We start from the raw sequence: 19,687 nt of genomic DNA on the forward strand, positions 1-19,687 counted from the left end.
CAACTTCCCCCCTGTGGGGCAGGGGGGGATGGTTAAAATCACCCTCTTACCAGCAGGTTTGCCAGTTGTGCCATGGTAGGTTGGGCCCCTTCGGTAGGTCCCCCACATGGCCCCTACTCCCCCCTACTCCCCCCAGCACCCCCTCTTTCCCATAGAATGACAGAGAGTGCTTTAAATCCCAATAGGCTTCCGTATGGGAAGGAGGGGGCTGCTGGAGGGGAGTGGGGATCATGTGGGGGAACTCCTGATGGGGGCCCCCCTTCAAGGCACGGCTGGCAAACCTGCAGGTAAGTGGGTGATTTTAACCCTTTTTCCCTTACCCCACGGGGGAAGGGGTTAAAATCACCCACTTACCTGTGTGTTTCCCAGTCATGCCATGGTGAGGGGGCCCCTTTGGGAGTCCCCCACATGCCCCGCGACTCCCACCCTCCTCCTTCCCATAGAACAAGACAGTCATCCCCAGTCTGGGGGAAAGATTGTTCTTGCAGCCTCGCTTTTAACAGCCTCCCCCCTTTTTTGACAGCTGTCAGAAGCAAAACTGGGAGAGCTATCTTTACAGGGAAGGCCAAAAGTGCCCAGCCAGATGTGGGATATGGTGTGGGCACCCCCTCCACTGTATCCCACCCTTCCCCATGCCGGCCTCCCCGCTTCTTCTTTTTAAAAAATTTCTTCATGCCGGAATTGCACACTTCCGTAATTGCACACAAGGGAAAGGTGAGGTCCCATTCCATCAAATGCAACAGGAAATGAGCATGCAAAACATTACAATGTGCACAAAATGTATGTATAGAAAGAGAGAGGAGGAGTCAGTAAATGATACCAGTGGGGGATTCTCTCCCGCAAGGCAAACACTAGCTTCAGAAGAGGGATTTCTTTTCATTTTGTCTGGTAAGCTGGGGATAGGCTAAAGAGAATAGTGGGGTGCTAGGAAGGGCAGTAGGGAGGGGGTAGAGAGAGCAGGAGGAAGCCACCAGGGACCGAGGGGGTTAGCTGAGAGCATCTGGAGAGAGAAAGGCATGGGGGAGGATTTTGGAAGAATTCTGAAAAAGTGAGTTTGATTTATTGTCTGCTTGTAGTGAGGAAAAGAAGGGAGGGACATGCATGTGTATGAGGGGTGTGTGTGTGTGTGAGAGAGAGAGAGAGAGAGAGAGAGAGAGAGAGAGGGAGAGAGCATCTATGAGTGGTGATACAGAGGGAGAGACAAAGAGATAATGAGTTGGCTGGGCAGAGGAGCAGGGTGTGGGAGGAGAAAAAGAGTTTGCCTTCTGTGAAATAGGTTCCTATTGGTGCTGAAAACTGTGGGTTCAAAGGTTCAAAGGAGTTTAATATGGGTTCAAAGGAGTTTAGACATGCGACTCAGACCCCACCTCTGCCTCATACTCAGTCATCTGGGCAGGTTTCTTGTCGTTTGTCACTAGCTGCATCTCTCATGGCAGCCATTTTGTGGTGGTGCTCAAGACATCTCAAATTGCCAGATGAGCCCATGAGCCCAAAGAGGTTGCCTGTCCCTGCTTTAAAGTGTGGCTACCAGATCTGAAACTGATGTATCTAAAGTCAGCATCCATGTGAAGAAAGACCTCATAAATTCCCACATACACACACACACACATCACTGCTGAGTAATCGTGTTGTAGAATTTAACTATTCATATATATCACATGTCTGATTTTCCAAAACACTTATTTACTGCATTAAAAGAACAGAACACTCAATAAATTCAAGCTGTGTGTGGGTGTTTCTTCCCAAACCTTGGTATGAGCTTGAGAGTCAGCCAGTATTGAAGCTGTCAGATGGCTCGCAACAGTCTCAAAGACTTACTAACTTTCTTTCCTGAGTTCTTTTTTGTTTTCAATTCAGAGGACTAAAGTGCTTTCAATTGTATTGCTTTATTATATGATGGAAATACGATAATTGCAACTGAACATAAATATTTAGCTTGTCTCCAGGATATAAACTAAGTTGAACAAGATCATAGGTACTATGTTCTTGAATACCAACGACATTAAAAAAAAACCCACCCCTATGTAGCCCTAAAGTTCAAGACATAAGTATGGACTAGTTTAGAGACGTTCAGTTGAAGACTGATAGGACTCTGCAGTGCTTAAAAGGGTCTGTTTCAGCTGCGGCTATTTTGTGTTTCCAGGTCATTGGAGTGTGTTGTTTCGTTTCATTTTAAGGAGTAAAATATTGGAAATGGAAAGCTTGAGATGTAGGTCCCTTGAAAAGCTGACGAACTATGTCATGGATTCCTAATGTGAGGGAAAAACAAGTTTTGTGGCAGTTACAAATAAGAAGATAGCTTCAGTGTGCATTGCCAATTAATTAATTAAGGATTAATTAATCAGTAGCTTGATCAGTGCAAATCAAAAGGAACACTTTAAGATAACTTACTGCTTACATTAAATGTGAGATCCTGTCATTTGACACATTTGTGTCAGATAAGTCTCTCCCCCCAAACTCCCCAAGCTGATTTTAATATACATATTTATTGGCCCTGTCCAAACATTAAAAAAATTCTGGAATGACACCTTGTCTATAATTAAACAGATGACAGGTAGTGACTTAACCTTTATATCCTAAAGTAGTCCTGTTACATTACTTGAAATTGAATCAGCAGACTAACTTCCTAATCGAAGCTAGAATGTATAGCTTTACATTGGAAAATGTGTGGTATGGAGAATGTGGAAAGGGAGACATTTTTCTCCCTCTCTCAAAATACTAGAACCTGGGGTCATCCCATGAAGCTGATTGGTGAGGGATTCAGGGCAGATTAAAGGAAGTGTTTCTTTACACTAGTGGAGTGGATAGTGGGAAAACCATGCCTTTCCAGAAAAAAGCATGAAAGCTTCCATAAGTGCTCTATACATATGTAAGATTAATTTTTGAGGTAGGGCCCAAACGTAATGGCTGACAGTTTCAAAATGGCTATATAAACATGGCCATAAATAAAACTTTAATGGGATTGATTGATTGATTGATTCGCTTATTAAAATGTATGCATTTTTACAATTAACCATTAATCAATGTAAATAACTAATATGATTTTCATTTAACATTGTTAATAAATCATCAGGGACATCTCGTTTATTGGTTCGTGAAGTAAATAGATTTCATTGTATTGGCTGAGAACTACATGCTTTCTTTACTTCCCAAACGCATCATCAACATTTTCACAATTATTGCATTTGCACAGCATTGTACATTTTAGTCATGCTTTTTTGTACTTGCACCAGCTGGTATTGCAGTTCTTACAGAAACAGTTTAATTCCTTGCATATTGCAAAAGCTTCAGGAAGATTTGCCCATGCTCAGCACATGGTTGGCACAGAACAAAATAGTATTGGTACTGTAGCCCAGTGCAGTGATTGCCTTATGTTCATGGTAGGTTCCACATGGAAAAAAGGCAGATCTAAGGACTTGCTCTTAGCAAGTGTAGGGTTGCATGTACTGCTAGATGTTTATGGCATCAGGAAGCCATGTGACATATGCAAATGGGAAGCAAGGTCCCTCTGACTGCATATATACAGCCGTGCACATGCCAGAGCAACCAAGCATCCCAAGAGAGGATGCCAGCTAATATAGACATTAAAAGAACTAAAAATGCCAGTGATAAAAGTACTTAAAACACAGCATAGCAGTAGAAATACAGAAGATTAAAAGGCCTGAGAGAATAGAAATGTCTTTACCTGGCAGTAAAAGGATAACGGAGTAGGTGCCAGGTGGACCTCTCTGGGGAGGGTATTCCATAACTGGGGGTCTACTACTGAAAAGTCACTGCTCTGAGTAGCCACCCGCCATACCTAAGCATGTGAGGGCACTTGGAGCAGGGCCCCTCTTGATGATCTCAGGATATTTTATAACATTAAAAACTTAACTTTCAAATCTGTGTTTTCTCCTTCAGTGGGTCTGTTATAGCAATTGGAGTCTCAATTTTCATCCTGTTTATAGTGATCGTCGTTGTCTGCTTCACCTGCTCATGTTGTTGCCTGTATAAAGCATGCCGAAGGCAACCACGACGTAAGTAACACCTGTAGTTTACTTTTTCTGAGTACTGTTGTCAAACGAGAAGTAAGAAGAAATCCTTCATGGCAAAGACACTTTTTTATAATCCCTTTTACAGCGCTGTTTAGTATAATGTGCGATTTTAGGCTGTAGAGGAAATTTACAGATTAGATTACAGGGAGATGAGTCTAATGTTTAAGAATAGATAGGTAAAGAATGGCTCTGTCATTGAAGTATTTTTAAAAAAATATATAAGGTAGCAGAGCTTTGGAGCAGAGAAATTGCTTTGGAGCAGACACATTTGCCACAGAATGTTCTAAAGCAATTAAAGTGTACATTATGGGGGCACAGTGAATTAGGAGGAACTAGGCAGAATGAGGTGATCAGTTATTTGTCTTTTAGTTTTATTAGTGTTTTTATTGATGAGTTTTAATGGTTTAATTATGATTTTGTTTTTTCTGTATTTATTGTTAGCCATCTTGAGCACAATTTTTAGTGGAAAGGCAGGATTATCAATATGTAAGGAAAATGTAGCCTGCTTAGTGAGTTTAATACCTCAATGGCACAAAATACCTCAGTTGCACAAAAGAATAGTATTTAAGCTTTATCCTCTCAAAATATTTTAAATTAAATGCATCCATGTAAATAACATTATGAGAAATACAACTTCCTAAAATTAGAGTTCCTAACTAACCATAAGAGCTTAATTCTAAATGAATATGAATTAATAAACACTTGCTGATAAGTGATTCCTGTGTAACGTATATTTCTGCAGAAAAATATAAATATAAGGTTGGAGCGTCAATGTTTTTTGACATGAAAAAACAGAAGTTTGGTTCTCCTAAAGGTGAACAACACACACAAAATGATAGTACTTCAGAAAACCATAGTTTCACATAAACTAGAAAATAATTTGTCACAATGCAGCCTTAGAAAGCCTGTTGGCTAGATGAAGTTTTTAAAAGCTTTTACACTGCAATCACGTGCATGTCTGCTCAGAAGCAAGTCCCACTGAACTCAATACTTACTCTCAGGTAAGTACAGGAATGCAGCCTTAATCTTCTGTGCTGCAGATGTATTGGAAATTGTGATTTTTTGCAGATAAATTCAAAAGTGACTAAATGAGCACTAAACAGTTATGTTGATACATCATAGACCAAGGTCTTTTCCCACCAACATCAGTAGCATTCTGGACATAAGGCAAGTATGAAAACCTTCAGATAAAAAGTTTCCAAATACCTGGGCAAGCCAATACCCATGATTTGAAAAGTGAAAATAAAACTGGAAGAATAGCAAAAATGTACGGTGTTCTTATGTATCTCTTAGCAGTGCTAAGATCTTGTTGTGTGAGAGGGGTACATGTCTTTGCTCCCCAACTTAGGTACGTAGTGGGAATAACTCTAAAATGAATTTGCTGCCAATTGAGTTGCACAACACAAATCAAGAGAAAGAATGCTTTGTGAAAGAGGGAGCAAAGGTTTGTTTGCAAAGATAATGCCGTTTTGTCATGTATTGATTTGCCTACCTCTCTTCTTGCGCTTTACAGCTGTTGTGACCACAACTACAGCCACTACTGTGGTCCAGGTGCCATATCCTCAGCAGCCTGGGATACCATCCAGTTACCCTGCTGGAGCATACCAAGGGTATAGCCCTGTGCCAGTGCAACCACAGCCTGGAATGCCAGCAGCCCCTTACCCAACACAGTATCCTCCACCACCTTATCCTGCACATCCTGCAGCACCACCAGCCTACCATGAAACAATAGCAGGTAAGCAGAGCCAAGCTGTCTTGATGAGAAAATCTGAAACCATTCATTTTCTTGCTGCAAATTGCTTAGAAACAAAAGGAAAACATGCTTGATGGTTGCTATTTACTTATACAGTCTTTCCTGGCACTTACAATAGTCTTTCCCTTGGAAATATGTTCAGAGAAATATAAAATAGATTATTCAGGTTTGGTGTCTTAGAGTTTTTCTATGAAAATTAACCATAGATTGAGAAGGATAGATGTGCTTTGTTATTAAATTTCCTCACAATTAGACAGCTTTTGTGAAGGGACAGCTGCATGGCATACTTAACCTGTGTCTCCTGTGTGTGAGACATTGCTACAAATTGTTAATATATCCTTCCTATTTTTATTGTTCTCCTTAGCTGTTTCTTGTTTTTGCCAAGTGCCATTTCAATACAGCTGTCATCACTAAAGTCAAGTGATGAACATTTCTAGATGTGAAGACCGTGATATAGCCCCATGCTACGCTTATTAATATTTAAGATCTGTGATCCTCAGATGGGGCTTTTATAGTCCTTGTGGTGTGTGGTGATTGACTGCAGGGTTAGTTGGGATTCTACCCTCCAATGTGGAGGTGGCAGAGAGAGGGCAGTTACCTGAGGCACTCCACTGACTTCCATGAGAGGGCTTTTTAATTACTACATTTCTTTTCCAGGCATAATGTTATATCAGACTAGGTGGTGGTACAGGATTCTAATTAAAGCCTGCACCTCCAGCTCTGCTCGTTTTTGCCTGCTGCACTAGTAATATGTCAGCATAACAGATGGGCTAGCATAATGAAACACTGGCACAACAGTGATGCCAGTCATCACCTAGCAGATGTATATTTGGGCTGCAATGCAGAGTGATTAAGGTTCAGTCCTAACCCCTGTCTTACAGGCATGTCAGGAATACTGTCACGCTGTGAGCAGCATGCCATATCGATACTAGGTTTTGGGGTGTCCTTACAATTATATACACATTAGAATACCTTTGTGGATAAACTGTTTATACCCTTCCTTCTGTCTTTTGAATCTTTTCTTTTAAGAAACTTTCAGAGTGTGTATTGCAGCTCTTGAAAGAAGGAATATTCAGTTTAATTTCTTTGGAGGGAAAGCCTTAAATAATGTGCTGCTTCTTGACAAAACCTGATTTGAAAATCTTGCATATGAAGTGGGAAATGTTCTCTGAGCTTATAAGTATATTATCTGAGAGTTAATGAAGAACCTTAGAAACATCCATGATAGAACATTATATATTTAAACTGTTGTCTTGTTTTACAGTTGGTGCTGGAGGTCCTGCAACTCAGCCACCCTACAATCCAGCATATATGGATCCCCCAAAGCCTTCATACTAAATGGACTGACTGCTCTGTGTCTGTGTAGAAACCTCTTCAAACTGAATTTGTTTTGTGGTATACTTTCTTAAAATACTACTCTGACACATTGTGGGCGAGGAGTGGGGGGGACGGATGGACCCAAACACACTGGGGGTTTTTTTTAAAAAAAAATGAGTACCACAAGAAAAGAGGATCCATGTGGATTTGTTTTCCTATATCTCAAGCCATTGAAATGGTTGAATGCTTTTTAAAAAGATATAAAGGCTGAAGAAATATGTCAAGAGTGGGAATCATGGATATCTTATACAATACTTTGAGATCTAGGAGAAGGGAATGGCTGTGATGAAGCAAACAGCAAGCATCTACTGCCATAATTTTTCCAGTAATTATTACTGTTTAGAAAACAAGAGGTATACTTCAATAAAAACTGTCATAAAATGTGGTGTATCATTTTCATAAGTAAGGGAAGTAATCCTAGGTAGAATGTTGTTCAGTCTTTAGCAAGGAATAGTGTAAGTTGTTATCTCTGTATTTGTCCGTTATCAGCAGTCACATAGTTATTCACTTCACTATAACCTTTCCCAATTTTCTTTTCAGTCATGGACAGAGAATTCACAATATACCAAAAACAGTATTTCAGCTGCCACTGTATGAGAACTGCTGTATGAGATCATTAATAATCTTAACAAGGGAGACCGGCAACAGAATGTTAAAGTGTACTGAGTACTTTTAGTAATAGAGTGAGATATAAATTATTACGTTATTCTCATCCCCTAATAGGCATATTCCTGTTCAGGGTGCCAGCTAGCCTGCCACATCCTCTTCAAGCATGCTATAAGGTGTAAGGAACTCAAACAGGGCAATTAACTACCCCCTACCCCCATTCTATTTTCCTTCCCTTCCCCCAAGTCAACATTCCATCGGTATGTTTTTTGTGGGGCTTGATCTCTTAGGTTTTTTAAAGGTTTTCTTTTTTTACTTCTGCAAACCTTGGGGTTCTACTGAACATAGTGAAATCTCCCTCTTGTTTCTTAGCACCCCTAATGTGGCTACAGTCTTGTCAGCACTCAACATCTGAGTTTGCTATTAGAAAGAGTTATTTGATCTTGCAGTGACAGTGTTGTACAATATCTGGTTTTCTGGTGCTGTCTGAGAATAATCCATTTTTTGTCTGAAAAGTACTTGCTCAAGCCTTTCTTGCCTATTGTCTTGAATCTTCAAGCATGTAAGTCCTTGAATATAAAAATTATCCTTAATAAACTTGGTGTTCTGTAATTTAATACTTATTGGAAAAACTTCAAGTGGAAGATATTTAAGTGTTTTATTTCAAACATTATGCTAGAGAACCTTCTCTGAGAAATATAAAAACTTAAAATAATCTCTATGTGTTAATGAACATTATGTTCTTGTATTCAGAACTGTAATTACGAAATTTGGCTGTTTGAAAAATCGAAGGATAAAACCGGTTTCATGTAACTAAGCAAACTGATTGCAGTACTTGTGGGTGAACATTTCATTCTTATATAGTGTTTTGTGACCACTATTATGGAATTGGTTACAGGGGTGCTTTTAGCACTGCACTCTGTACATGCCCCCACAAAAGTATTTTCTGATGTATAAATTGGGACTTCAAAAGCAAACTGGAATTTGCACATGCATTAAACATTATTGCTATCTGGCTGGTAAAATACTTTGAAAACATGTTTTCCATCTGGTTTTAAACGGTCGAGGAGGTGTACAATTGTATTACCTCCCGATCTGCTGCATCATATACTGAATAGCTGAAATTTTCTTTATTTTAAGTAGCTTAACACTGCAGCCCTATATATATGACTACTCAGTGAGTCATATTGAGTTCAATGGGGCTTACTCCCAGGTAAGTGTCTATTAGACATTGCACCTTAAATAGATTAAAAGTATTTGTTTTGAACTCGTGATACCTAATAGATGTCCATGTCTGACTATGTTTGCCCTTTTATACATGTTAATAGTATCTCACAAAAATCTTAGCCATCATCTGTACTTAAATGATGTCATTCAGGGCATATCATTACCTGAAGAAATCTTCCATTGTCCTCTTCATTTCTAGTATGAATATGCACAGTCTCTTAAATTGTATTTAGGATGCACAAAGTGAGGCAGGAGAAATATGCTGAACAAAAATCTTACTCTAAAGCCATTACTTCAGGAATACAGTAGGTGTGAACCAAAAGGGAGATAGAACTATAGAAAAATAGATATCCGTCATAATATGTGGCAGAAATAGTTCCATCGCTTTTGCTAGACCAATGTGAGTTCAGAACTGTAGTAGGAGTACCAAGAACATCACAAACCACTATCAGACTTATTTGATGTGAAAGAAAACTATGAAAAGGAGGCAACCGCCTATGTATATCCTGATTTTTGGAGCTGCAGTTTTTCATAGCAGATTGTTTCTATGTAGTTACAAGATTGTAATTTCTTTATATGAGTAACCAATTCTTTCAGGAGGGTTACTGTTACCTTCGTGCCTTCTTAAGATTTATAATTTATGTTGCATTTTCCTACTCAAGAAGTTACTTGTATGATGACTAAGGCTTACCTGGGAGTAAGCCCCATAGAACTTAGTGGGGATTACTTCTGAGTAGACATAAATGGGATTGGACTATAAATCTTGTTATGTAGGTATAGACCTCTCTGTCTTCATAAAGATGCTGAACCTTATCAAAATTTATAGTCTACATTTTACTAATGTTTCTGATAGTTATTAATATGGGATACATTTCCCTCACATTCAGTTTTAATATGTAATGGGGAAAACAACCCATGACAGATGTGATATTTCTTTTGGACATAGAAATATTTTTTGTAGATTTCCATGTGTTATTTTAAGCTCTACTTTTTTCCTTGATGTATAGGTAAAAATCAACTGCTAGAAAAGTTTCCCCCTACTTCCTTCATGAAAAGCATCAGATGTATCTTATTTCAGACAGGCTGGGATTGTGCCAACGTGATTGAAACTGTATACCTATTTCCACATGCACCTCAAAGCATAGCTCTGTCCACTTTCATCACTATGCCATGGCTCTGAGACAATAGTGTGGTGTCTTTAAAGCCTGCCTACTTTATCCCCAGTATAAGGTAGAGGAATTTTTTTAATGATTGCACCTATTAAGAGTCATATACTATCATAAGCAATTCCTGCTTCATTGTGACCCATGAAATCCCAGTTCAAATAGTCATATGATTTTATGTTAAAATGACATTAATATACAATAAGAACAGAGTTTGTCTGATAGTATTTGCTTATGTATAGAAGGTATTTCTCTGTTGACAAGCATGGTGTAACACATGAGTCCTGTTGAAATTAATAGCACTTGTCTGTCAGTATATAGGAGAAGGAATCTGGCTGATGAGACTTTTTATGTGTGTGGTGTATATGTCAATTTAATTACTACTTTTTTTACTGAAGAAGAATGGAAGTAGAATTTAAGCCTTAAATTGTAAATTTAAATTTTCTGTGTTTACTTTTGTATTGTGAATTTTGAAAGTGCCTTTTTCAGATTTTTCTAGCTGCATTAGTATTGTCAGAGTCAATATCAATGAACCATGTAATTTTTGTTGATATTCTTGGTTTGGTTTTTAATCCTGCTTTGTATGTTGTTCTTTTAGTAAACAAGACACATTCAAAAGTATTGACATGTTTTCAGCTCTTTGTAATAAAACATCCTGTTTAAAATGCGCACTCATCTTAGATCAACAGTTGAACTACACTAAAATTAAAAGAATGGTATTCATATCCCTGCATAAAAAAGACAGGGTTCTGACCCCAAAAAAGTTAGTTGTACTGAAGTCCCACTGAAATCAATGAGGTGACTAATCCTACAGAGTTCAGTGGGACTTTAAGACCTTTTCTAGATTTGAGCTTTTGACATCTGACCCCTAAATGCTGACACTGGATAATGATGTCTTCTCCTAGTAACAACTTAGTTTTCCAGGTAAACAAACCCAGTAGTAGTAGTTATTATTATAAACAGTTATGAAGGTAGAAAGCCAGCTGGAGTGTGGGGGCTATCCAGTGTATTGCACTGAGTGCCACACGTACAGCTATTTGCCTGTTGGGCAGAAGTCATGGGTGTGTGCTCAGTGTAACGAACTCCTGGCTTTCAGGGAACAAGTTCATTCTCTTGAGACCAAGGTTGCTGACCTGGAGAAACTCAGAGAGGGGGAGAGGTTGGCAGATAAGACCTTCAGGGACCTATTACTCTCCCACTCCCATGGTGACAGCTCCTCTGCTATCACAGAGAATGTGGGTCACCAGGAAGGAGGGCGTCATTCTGAGGCTTCCTTAGAATGGGATCCCTTCTTAGAAGAGACCCATTCTGAGGAAGATGAGAAAATATTCTCTCGCACCAAGGATGTGCCTCCAGGGGAAGGGGGGGTTGTGATAGTGGGAGATTTGACATTACACATATAAACAGCTGGGTTTGTGATGGGCGTGTTGACCGCTTGGTGAATTGATTGCCTGGTGCAAAGATTGTGGATATCGCATGATGTCTAGATAGCCTAGTAGACAGTGCTGGGGTGGAGTCAGTGGTCATGGTCCATGTTGGTACCAGCAATGTGGAGAAATGTAGTTGGGAGGTCCTGGAAGCCAAATTTAGGTTGCTAGGTAGGTGACTGAAATCTGAGACCACCGAGGTGGCTTTCTCTGAAGTGCTACCTGTTCCATGTGCAGGGCCAACTAGGTAGGTGAAGCTGCTCAATGTGTGGATGAGATGGTGGAGCAGGGAGGAGGGGTTCAGATTTGTTAGGTACTGGGGAATACTTTGAGACAAGCCAGGCCTGTATAAGAGGGATGGACTCAAACCAAAATGGAACCAGACAGCTGGCGCTAAACATAAAAAAAGATGGCAGAGCAGCTTTTAAACTAAACCCTGGAGGAGAGCTGACAGGAACCAGGATGCATCCAATTCAGGCTAAATCAAAATGAAAATGTTTTTGATTGCCCAAATGTAGAAGGGGAGGAAATAGGCCATGAACATGATAGCCAATCAAAGAGGCCTAACTGACACAGCAAAAGATGAACACATCAGAGACATGTCTAGGGGGGAGACACTGTGTATAGGTGTTTCTATGCAAATGCTAGAAGCCTCTGAGCCAAAATGGGATAGTTAGAGTGCTTGGTTTTAAAGGAGAACCCAGATGCAGTGGGCATTACAGAAAGCTGATGGAATGGAGAGAACCAGTGGAATATGGTCACTCTAGTTATAAACTCTACAGGAAGGATACAGAAGGGCATACTGGAGGAAGTGTTACTCTGTATGTCAAAGAGGGCATAGTGTCAAGCACACTATAACACCTAAAAGGGGTAGACATTTCCACAGAAGTGCTGTGGGTGACAATACAAGGCTCCAAAACTAATTTAGTGCTAGGAACATGCTATCATGCCCCAGACCAGAAGGCTCAGGGTGACCTTGAGATGGAAAACAAAATCAGGGAGGCCTCCAAATGAAGTGTTGTAATAATGGGCAACTTCAATTACCCCCACATTGATTGGCTAACTGTATGTTCCAGTCACCACACAGAGGTTAAATTTCTCAATGCCCTAAATGACTGCTCTAGAAGAACAAGTTGGTCATAAAACTGACCAGAGGGGAAGTGACCCTGAATGTAATGCTAAGTGATGTTGCCCAGGACCTAGTATGAGATGTAAATGTTTTTGAACCAATTGGAAATGGTGACCACAGTGCTATCAGATTTAATATATATTTGAGTGGAAAATTGCCCGGTCCAACACAGTGACATTAGACTTCAAAAGAGGAAACTTCTCTAAAATGAGGGAACTGATGAATAGGAAGTTGAAAGGGGGAGTCAAGAAGGTTAACTCCTTTCAAAATGCTTGGATGTTACTCAAAACCACAATAATAGAAGCTCAGCTAAAATGTATACCACAGGTTACAAAAGGTAACATCAAGTCCAAAAGGTCACCGGCATGGTTAACAACCAGTGTCAAGAGAGCTATTAAAGAAAAGAGAGCTTCCTTCAGAAAATGGAAATCTTGCCCAAGTGAGGAAAACAAAAGGAAGCCAAGCTTGCAGAAAGGTGATGCAAGGCGACAATAAAAGATGCAAAAAAGCATTTTGAGCATATTGCTAACAATATCGAGGCCAACAATAAAGAATTCTTTAAATATATCAGAAGCAGAAAATCAGCTAGGGAAGCTGTTGGACCACTGGATGACAATGGAACTAAAGGAGAACAAGGAGACTGCAGAGAAGCTGTATGAATTCTTCTCATCGGTCTTCACTGCAGAAGATATAGGACAGATACCTGTGCCTGAACTGATGTTTTCAAGAAGGGAGTCTGAGGAACTGAGACAAATAGCAATGACAAGAGATGAAGTTGTCATCCTTACTGATAAATTGAAAGCAAATACATCACCAGGCCCAGATGGGATCCATCCTAGAGTTCTCAAAGAACTCAAATATGAAATTGTTGATCTAACCAAAATATGCAACATGTCCCTAAGATCAGCCTCTGTACCAGAGGACTGGAAGATGGCCAACGTAACACCAATTTTTAAAAAGGGATCCAGGGGGATCTGGGAAATTACAGGCCAATTAGCTTTACATCTGTTCCAAGTAAATTGGTTGAAAGCATTATGAAAGATAAAATTAGTAAGCATATAGAAGGACAAGCCCTGCTGAAAAAGAATCAACACAGCTTCCACACAGGTAAATCCTGCCACAGGGATCTGTGTTAGAGCCGATGCTTCTCAACTTGTACAAAACTGATCTGGAATTAGGAGTGAGCAATGAAGTTGCCCTTCATGGATCACTGCCTTGTTGTGGCGAAGGGGCTTGCGTAACTCAGTGAAGCCATAAGCTATGCTGTGCTGGGCCACCCAAGACGGACAGGTCATGGCGTAGAGTTCTGACAAAATGTGGTCCACTGGAGAAGGAAATGGCAACCCACTCCAGTCTCATAAGCTGAGTGTGTCCAGGCAGAATCTGGTGTAGAAAAACATGCTGATTTGGCTTTGTTTTATTTTTATTTTTTACCAGCAATAACTTTCACTTGAGGTGCAAGCTTTTGAGCTACTCTGCAAGACAAAGGCAGCTACGTAGTGCTCAACCCCACAAAGCTGATTAGAAATAAAAAGTAAAAATTGTATACAGGTAACAAAGCAGGCCCCCTTCATAGATCACTGCCTTGTTGTGGCGAAGGGGCTTGCGTAACTCAGTGAAGCCATAAGCTATGCCGTGCAGGGCCACCCAAGACAGACAGGTCATGGCGGAGAGTTCTGACAAAATGTCCACTGGAGAAGGAAATGGCAACCCACTCCAGTATTCTTACCAAGAAAACCCCATGGAACTTATCACAAGGCTAAAAGAGATGACGCCGGAAGATGAGCCCCTCAGGACAGAAGGTGTCCAATATACAACTGGGGAAGAGCAGAGGGTATTTCCAAGTAGCACCAGAAAGAGTGAAGCGGCTGGGCCAAAGCCGAAAGGACACTCAGCTGTGGATGTGTCTGGTGGTGAAAAGAAAATCCGATGCTGTAAAGAACAATATTGTTTAGGAACCTGGAATCAATTAATCAAGGTAAGCTGGAGGTGGTCAAACGTGAGATGGCAAGACTGAACATCGACATCTTGGGACTCAGCGAACTAAAATGGACAAGCATGGGCAAATTTAATTCAGGTGACCATCGTATCTACTACTGTGGGCAAGAATCCCTTAGAAGAAATGGAATAGCACTCAGAGTCAATAAAAGGGTGGGAAAAGCAGTACTGGGGTACAATCTCAAAAACGATAGAATAATCTCTGTCCGAATCCAAGGCAAACCATTCAACATCACAGTAATTCAAGTCTATGCCCCAACCACTGATGCCGAAGAAGCTGAGGTTGATCGGTTCTATGAAGACCTACAGCACCTTCTAGAACTAACACCAAAAAAAGATGTCCTCTTCTTCATAGGGGATTGGAATGCTAAAGTAGGAAGTCAAGAAATCACCAGGATAACAGGCAAGCATGGCCTTGGTGTACAAAATGAAGCAGGACAAAGGCTCATAGAGTTTTGCCAAGAGAACACGCTGATCATAGCAAACACTCTTTTCCAACAGCACAAGAGGCGAGTCTACACATGGACATCACCAGATAGTCAATATCGAAACCAGACTGATTATGTACTTTGCAGCCAAAGATAGAGAAGCTCCATACAGTCAGTAAAAACAAGACCTGGAGCTGACTGTGGCTCAGATTCTTATCACAAAATTTCGGCTTAAATTGAAGAACGTAGGGAAAACCACTAAACCATTCAGGTATGACCTAAATCATATCCCTGATGAATATACAGTGGAGGTGATGAATAGATTTCAGGGATTAGACCTGATAGACAGAGTACCTGAGGAACTATGGACGGAGGTCCATAACATTGTTCAGGAGGCAGCAACTAAATCCATCCCAAAGAAAAAGAAATACAAGAAAGCAAAGTGGCTGTCTGATGAGGCTTTACAAGTAGCTGAGGAAAGAAGGGAAGCAAAAAGCAAGGGAGAAAGGGGAAGATATATGCAGCTGAATGCAGAGTTCCAGAGAAGAGCAAGGAGAGACAAGAAGGCCTTCTTAAATGAACAATGCAAAGAAATGGAGGAAAACAATAGAATGGGAAAGACTAGAGATCTTTTCAAGAAAATCGGAGATATCAAGGGAACATTTTGTGCAAAGATGGGCAGGATAAAGGACAAAGAAGGCAGGGACTTAACAGAAGCAGATGAGATTAAGAAGAGATGGAAAGAATACACAGAACTATACAGGGAAGATCTTAATGTCACTGATAGCCATGATAGTGCGGTCACTGAACTTGAGCCGGACATCCTCGAGAGTGAAGTCAAGTGGGCCTTAGGAAGCATTATTAACAACAAAGCTAGCGGAGATGACAGTCTTCCAGCTGAGCTATTTAAAATCCTAAAAGATGATGCTGTTAAAGTGCTGCACTCAATATGCCAACAAATTTGGAACATTCAACAGTGGCCACAAGACTGGAAAAGGTCAGTTTACATTCCAATTCCAAAGAAGGGCAACGCCAAAGAGTGTTCAAACTACCGTACAGTTGCGCTCATTTCACATGCCAGCAAGGTGATGCTCAAAATCCTACAAGCTAGGCTTCAGCAGTATGTGAACCGAGAACTACCAGAAGCACAAGCTGGGTTTTGAAGAGGCAGAGAAACTAGAGATCAAATCGCCAACTTTCGCTGGATCATGGAGAAAGCAAGAGAATTCCAGAAAAACATCTATTTCTGCTTCATTGACTACGCTAAAGCCTTTGATTGTGTGGATCACAACAAACTGTGGCAAATTCTTAAAGAGATGGGAGTACCAGACCACCTTACCTGTCTCCTGAGAAACCTGTACGAGGGTCAAGAAGCAACAGTAAGTACCAGACATGGAACAACCAATTGGTTCAAAATTGGGAAAGAGTGCAACACGGCTGCATATTGTCGCCCTGCTTATTTAACTTATATGGAGAGTACATCATGAGAAACGCCAGGTTGGATGAATCACAGGTTGGAATTAAGATTGCCGGGAGAATTATCAACAACCTCAGATATGCAGACGATACCACCCTAATGGCAGAAAGCGAAGAGGATCTAAAGAGCCTCTTGTTGAGGGTGAAAGTGGAGAGTGCAAAAGCTGGTTTGAAACTCAACTTTAAAAATCTAAGATCATGGCATCTGGCCCCATCACTTCCTGGCATATGGAAGGGGAAGAAATGGAAGCAGTGACAGATTTTATTTTCTTGGGCTCCAAGGTCACCGCAGACGGTGACTGTAGCCATGAAATTAAAAGACGCTTGCTCCTTGGGAGGAAAGCTATGGCAAACCTAGACAGCATAGTAAGAAGCAGAGACATCACCCTGCCGACAAAGGTCTGTCTAATCAAAGCTATGGTTTTCCCAGTAGTAACGTATGGCTGTGAGAGCTGGACTATAAGGAAGGCTGAGTGCCAAAGAATTGATGCTTTCGAACTGTGGTGCTGGAGAAGACTCTTACGAATCCCCTGGACTGCAAGGAGGTCAAATCGGTCCATCCTAAAGGAAATCAACCCTGACTGCTCATTGGAGGGACAGATACTGAAGCTGAAGCTCAAATATTTTGGCCACCAAATGCAAAGAGAAAAGTCACTGGAAAAGACCCTGATGCTGGGAAAGATTGAAGGCAAAAGGAGAAGGGGACGACAGAGGATGAGATGGCTAGATAACATCACCGATGCAATGAATATGAACTTGAGCACGCTCCGGGAGAGAGCGGAGGACAGGAAGGCCTGGCGTGCTATGGTCCATGGGGTCACGAAGAGTCGGACATGACTTAATGACTGAACAACAATGACGTTGCCAAGTTTGCTGATGACACCAAACTATTTAGGGTGGATAAAACAAAAAGGGATTGTGAGGAGTCTAAAAGGATCTCTGCAAACTGGGAGAACAGTCATCCAAATGGCAAATGTGGCTCATTGTAAGCAAGTTTAAAGTGATGCACGTTGGGACAAAAGCATGGCTGTTCTTATGTTCTTAATACAAATTAGGCATAGGACAGGGAAAAGCTGCCCATACGTTCCCTTATATTAGGATTCCTAGGAAAAGTGCAAAATGTTGCATGCCAACTGTAATGGAAGTACATAATTTGCACTGATCTTGTAACCACTGAACTGGTAATTTGTACTATAATCAGTGCTATCTACTCTGACTAGCAGAGGGTCCCACCATAAGTCTTTAGAAGGATATATTTTGCTGTCTTTCTACTAGAATTGCTAGGGACTGAACTTGCAAATGATGTTGTCCGCCTGGGCTATGGCCCTTCCCGCATTCACTGTAAACAGGGGTGGGAAGAAGGTAGATCTCCAGATGCTTTGGACTGTAACTCCCATAAGCCCCTGCCAGCATGGGCAATGCTCAGGAATGCTAGGAGTTGTAGGCCAAAATATCTGGAGATCTCCTTTCTGCTCAGCCTTGCTATAAATGAGGTCAACGTGTACTGTAAATGAGTTCTTGATTGTTACTAAAAAGCTTCCACTTTGGCATTTAAAAAAATTACCCATGAGCTATGCTAAGCCAATTTAATACTAGAAAGCATTTGTTTCTTCATAAGCTAAGACTAAGAGCAACTAGTTCTTTCTGAAACACTTAGGTTTGCTCTGATCCACATATTGTCACTATATTGATATTTAAGAGGTACACTACTAGCAACTTAAGAAATCTGTGTATTTAACGCCGCGCAAAGTTTTTGTTCATAACTATCCTATTCATGGTTGCATGTCTCTAGTACTTGTCTTCTAATTGAAAATGAGAGAAACAGGAGTTGAAATTGCTCAATCATGTAGAAAGGCTCATGAACAGCATTGAACTGGTCCTCTGACACTAAAATACCTATAACTAGAACTCAGTGGGACTTGCCCCTGAGTAGACATGCCTAGGACTGCCTTGTATAAAAAGCAAAACAGAAGAGAGAAGAAGTTCTCGGGTGCCTAAACGAAATATTTTATTCTGCCCAACATGTTTCAAGATAGAAGATGCATTTCAAAATAAAAGATACATAGCAAGGGTTATTTTTGATATATCTAAAGAAAGCCCCTGAGGAAGGACATTTCTTCCGAAATGTGTCAGGCAGAATAAAATATTTCATTTGGGCACCTGAGAACTTCTTTTCTCTTCTGTTTTGTTATATATTAGTGCCTTCCGCTCTTGTTTTGTTTTGTTCTTTGTTTTTTTTACTGTAAGAACACACACATGAAAAAAGATGATCCCTCTGGAAGGCTCTGCTTCTTCCTTCCTTTCAAGATGATCTATTTATAGCTGCCTCATAATACTTTGCATGCAATTATGTTATGTTTGATAGGTATTTGGAATGGTTCTATTTTCCTGCATGCTAAAATGTTGTGCAGAACTGGGCTAAAACGATTGGCAGTTAAAGAATGCCCAGGGAATAGTTTTTGCTCTGCATGTACATTGGATTTCCCTGGTTTAGAGTGGGAAAGCAATACTCTGTACCTTAGGACAGTGCATCTTGAATGCAGCGGGTGTCATCAAAGAAGCCTGCTATGTTTTTCTGTTAATATGACTGCAAACGGAACAGCACATAAATTTCAGGCTTTAGCGCATCTCCAAAAATGTAGTAAATTTAGTTTCTTAGTGAGAAGGAATGGACAGAATAGTAAAGATAATTTTATAAAGAGTTTGGGTCTTTGCTGGAAACAAAAATGAAGTAAACGTTACTTGTTCTGTTTGCAGGTATATTTTCTCTCATGTTATAAACTGTGAACATGGCAGATTTCCTACACAGCTTTAGATTCTGTAACTGCAGAGTAGGCAGTATAGGTAGCTATTAGTCATTTTTACTTGAGGCTTAGCCAGATACAGAACACACTTGTATAAGACAAATTATTTCCTTGGATGCTCAATAACTATAAAAAGAGAAGCTGTTAAATCTGTATGATGTTTACTTTTATCCATTCGACATGTAAGACAAACATACTAGCTAAATAAAATAGAGACGATGTATAGCTATGTAGCATTACCCGCAAAAAATCTATCTGAAATTAA

At 40.4% G+C, this 19,687-nt stretch overlaps 2 protein-coding genes across 3 annotated transcripts in view; one reads left to right on the forward strand and one right to left on the reverse strand.

Moving 5' to 3' along the window:
• SHISA5 (shisa family member 5) overlaps positions 1–10,828 on the forward strand; it is a 35,724-nt gene extending 24,896 nt beyond the window's left edge. For both annotated transcript variants that reach the window (XM_084839829.1, XM_084839831.1), the window contains exons 4-6: positions 3,901–4,016; positions 5,548–5,769; positions 7,052–10,828. In XM_084839829.1, coding sequence (XP_084695955.1) covers positions 3,901–4,016; positions 5,548–5,769; positions 7,052–7,125 — 412 coding nt within the window. In that variant the 3' untranslated portion in view covers positions 7,126–10,828. The remainder of the gene's footprint in view (positions 1–3,900; positions 4,017–5,547; positions 5,770–7,051) is intronic.
• LOC146354797 (actin nucleation-promoting factor WAS-like) overlaps positions 1–19,687 on the reverse strand; it is a 104,871-nt gene that overhangs the window by 67,938 nt on the left and 17,246 nt on the right. The gene's annotated exons all lie outside the window — the stretch shown is intronic.

This window comes from Heloderma suspectum, chromosome 2 (assembly GCF_057233095.1).
Source record: "Heloderma suspectum isolate Gila_16-S chromosome 2, 16-S_ref, whole genome shotgun sequence".
In the NCBI taxonomy this organism is placed as follows: Eukaryota; Metazoa; Chordata; class Lepidosauria; order Squamata; family Helodermatidae; genus Heloderma; species Heloderma suspectum.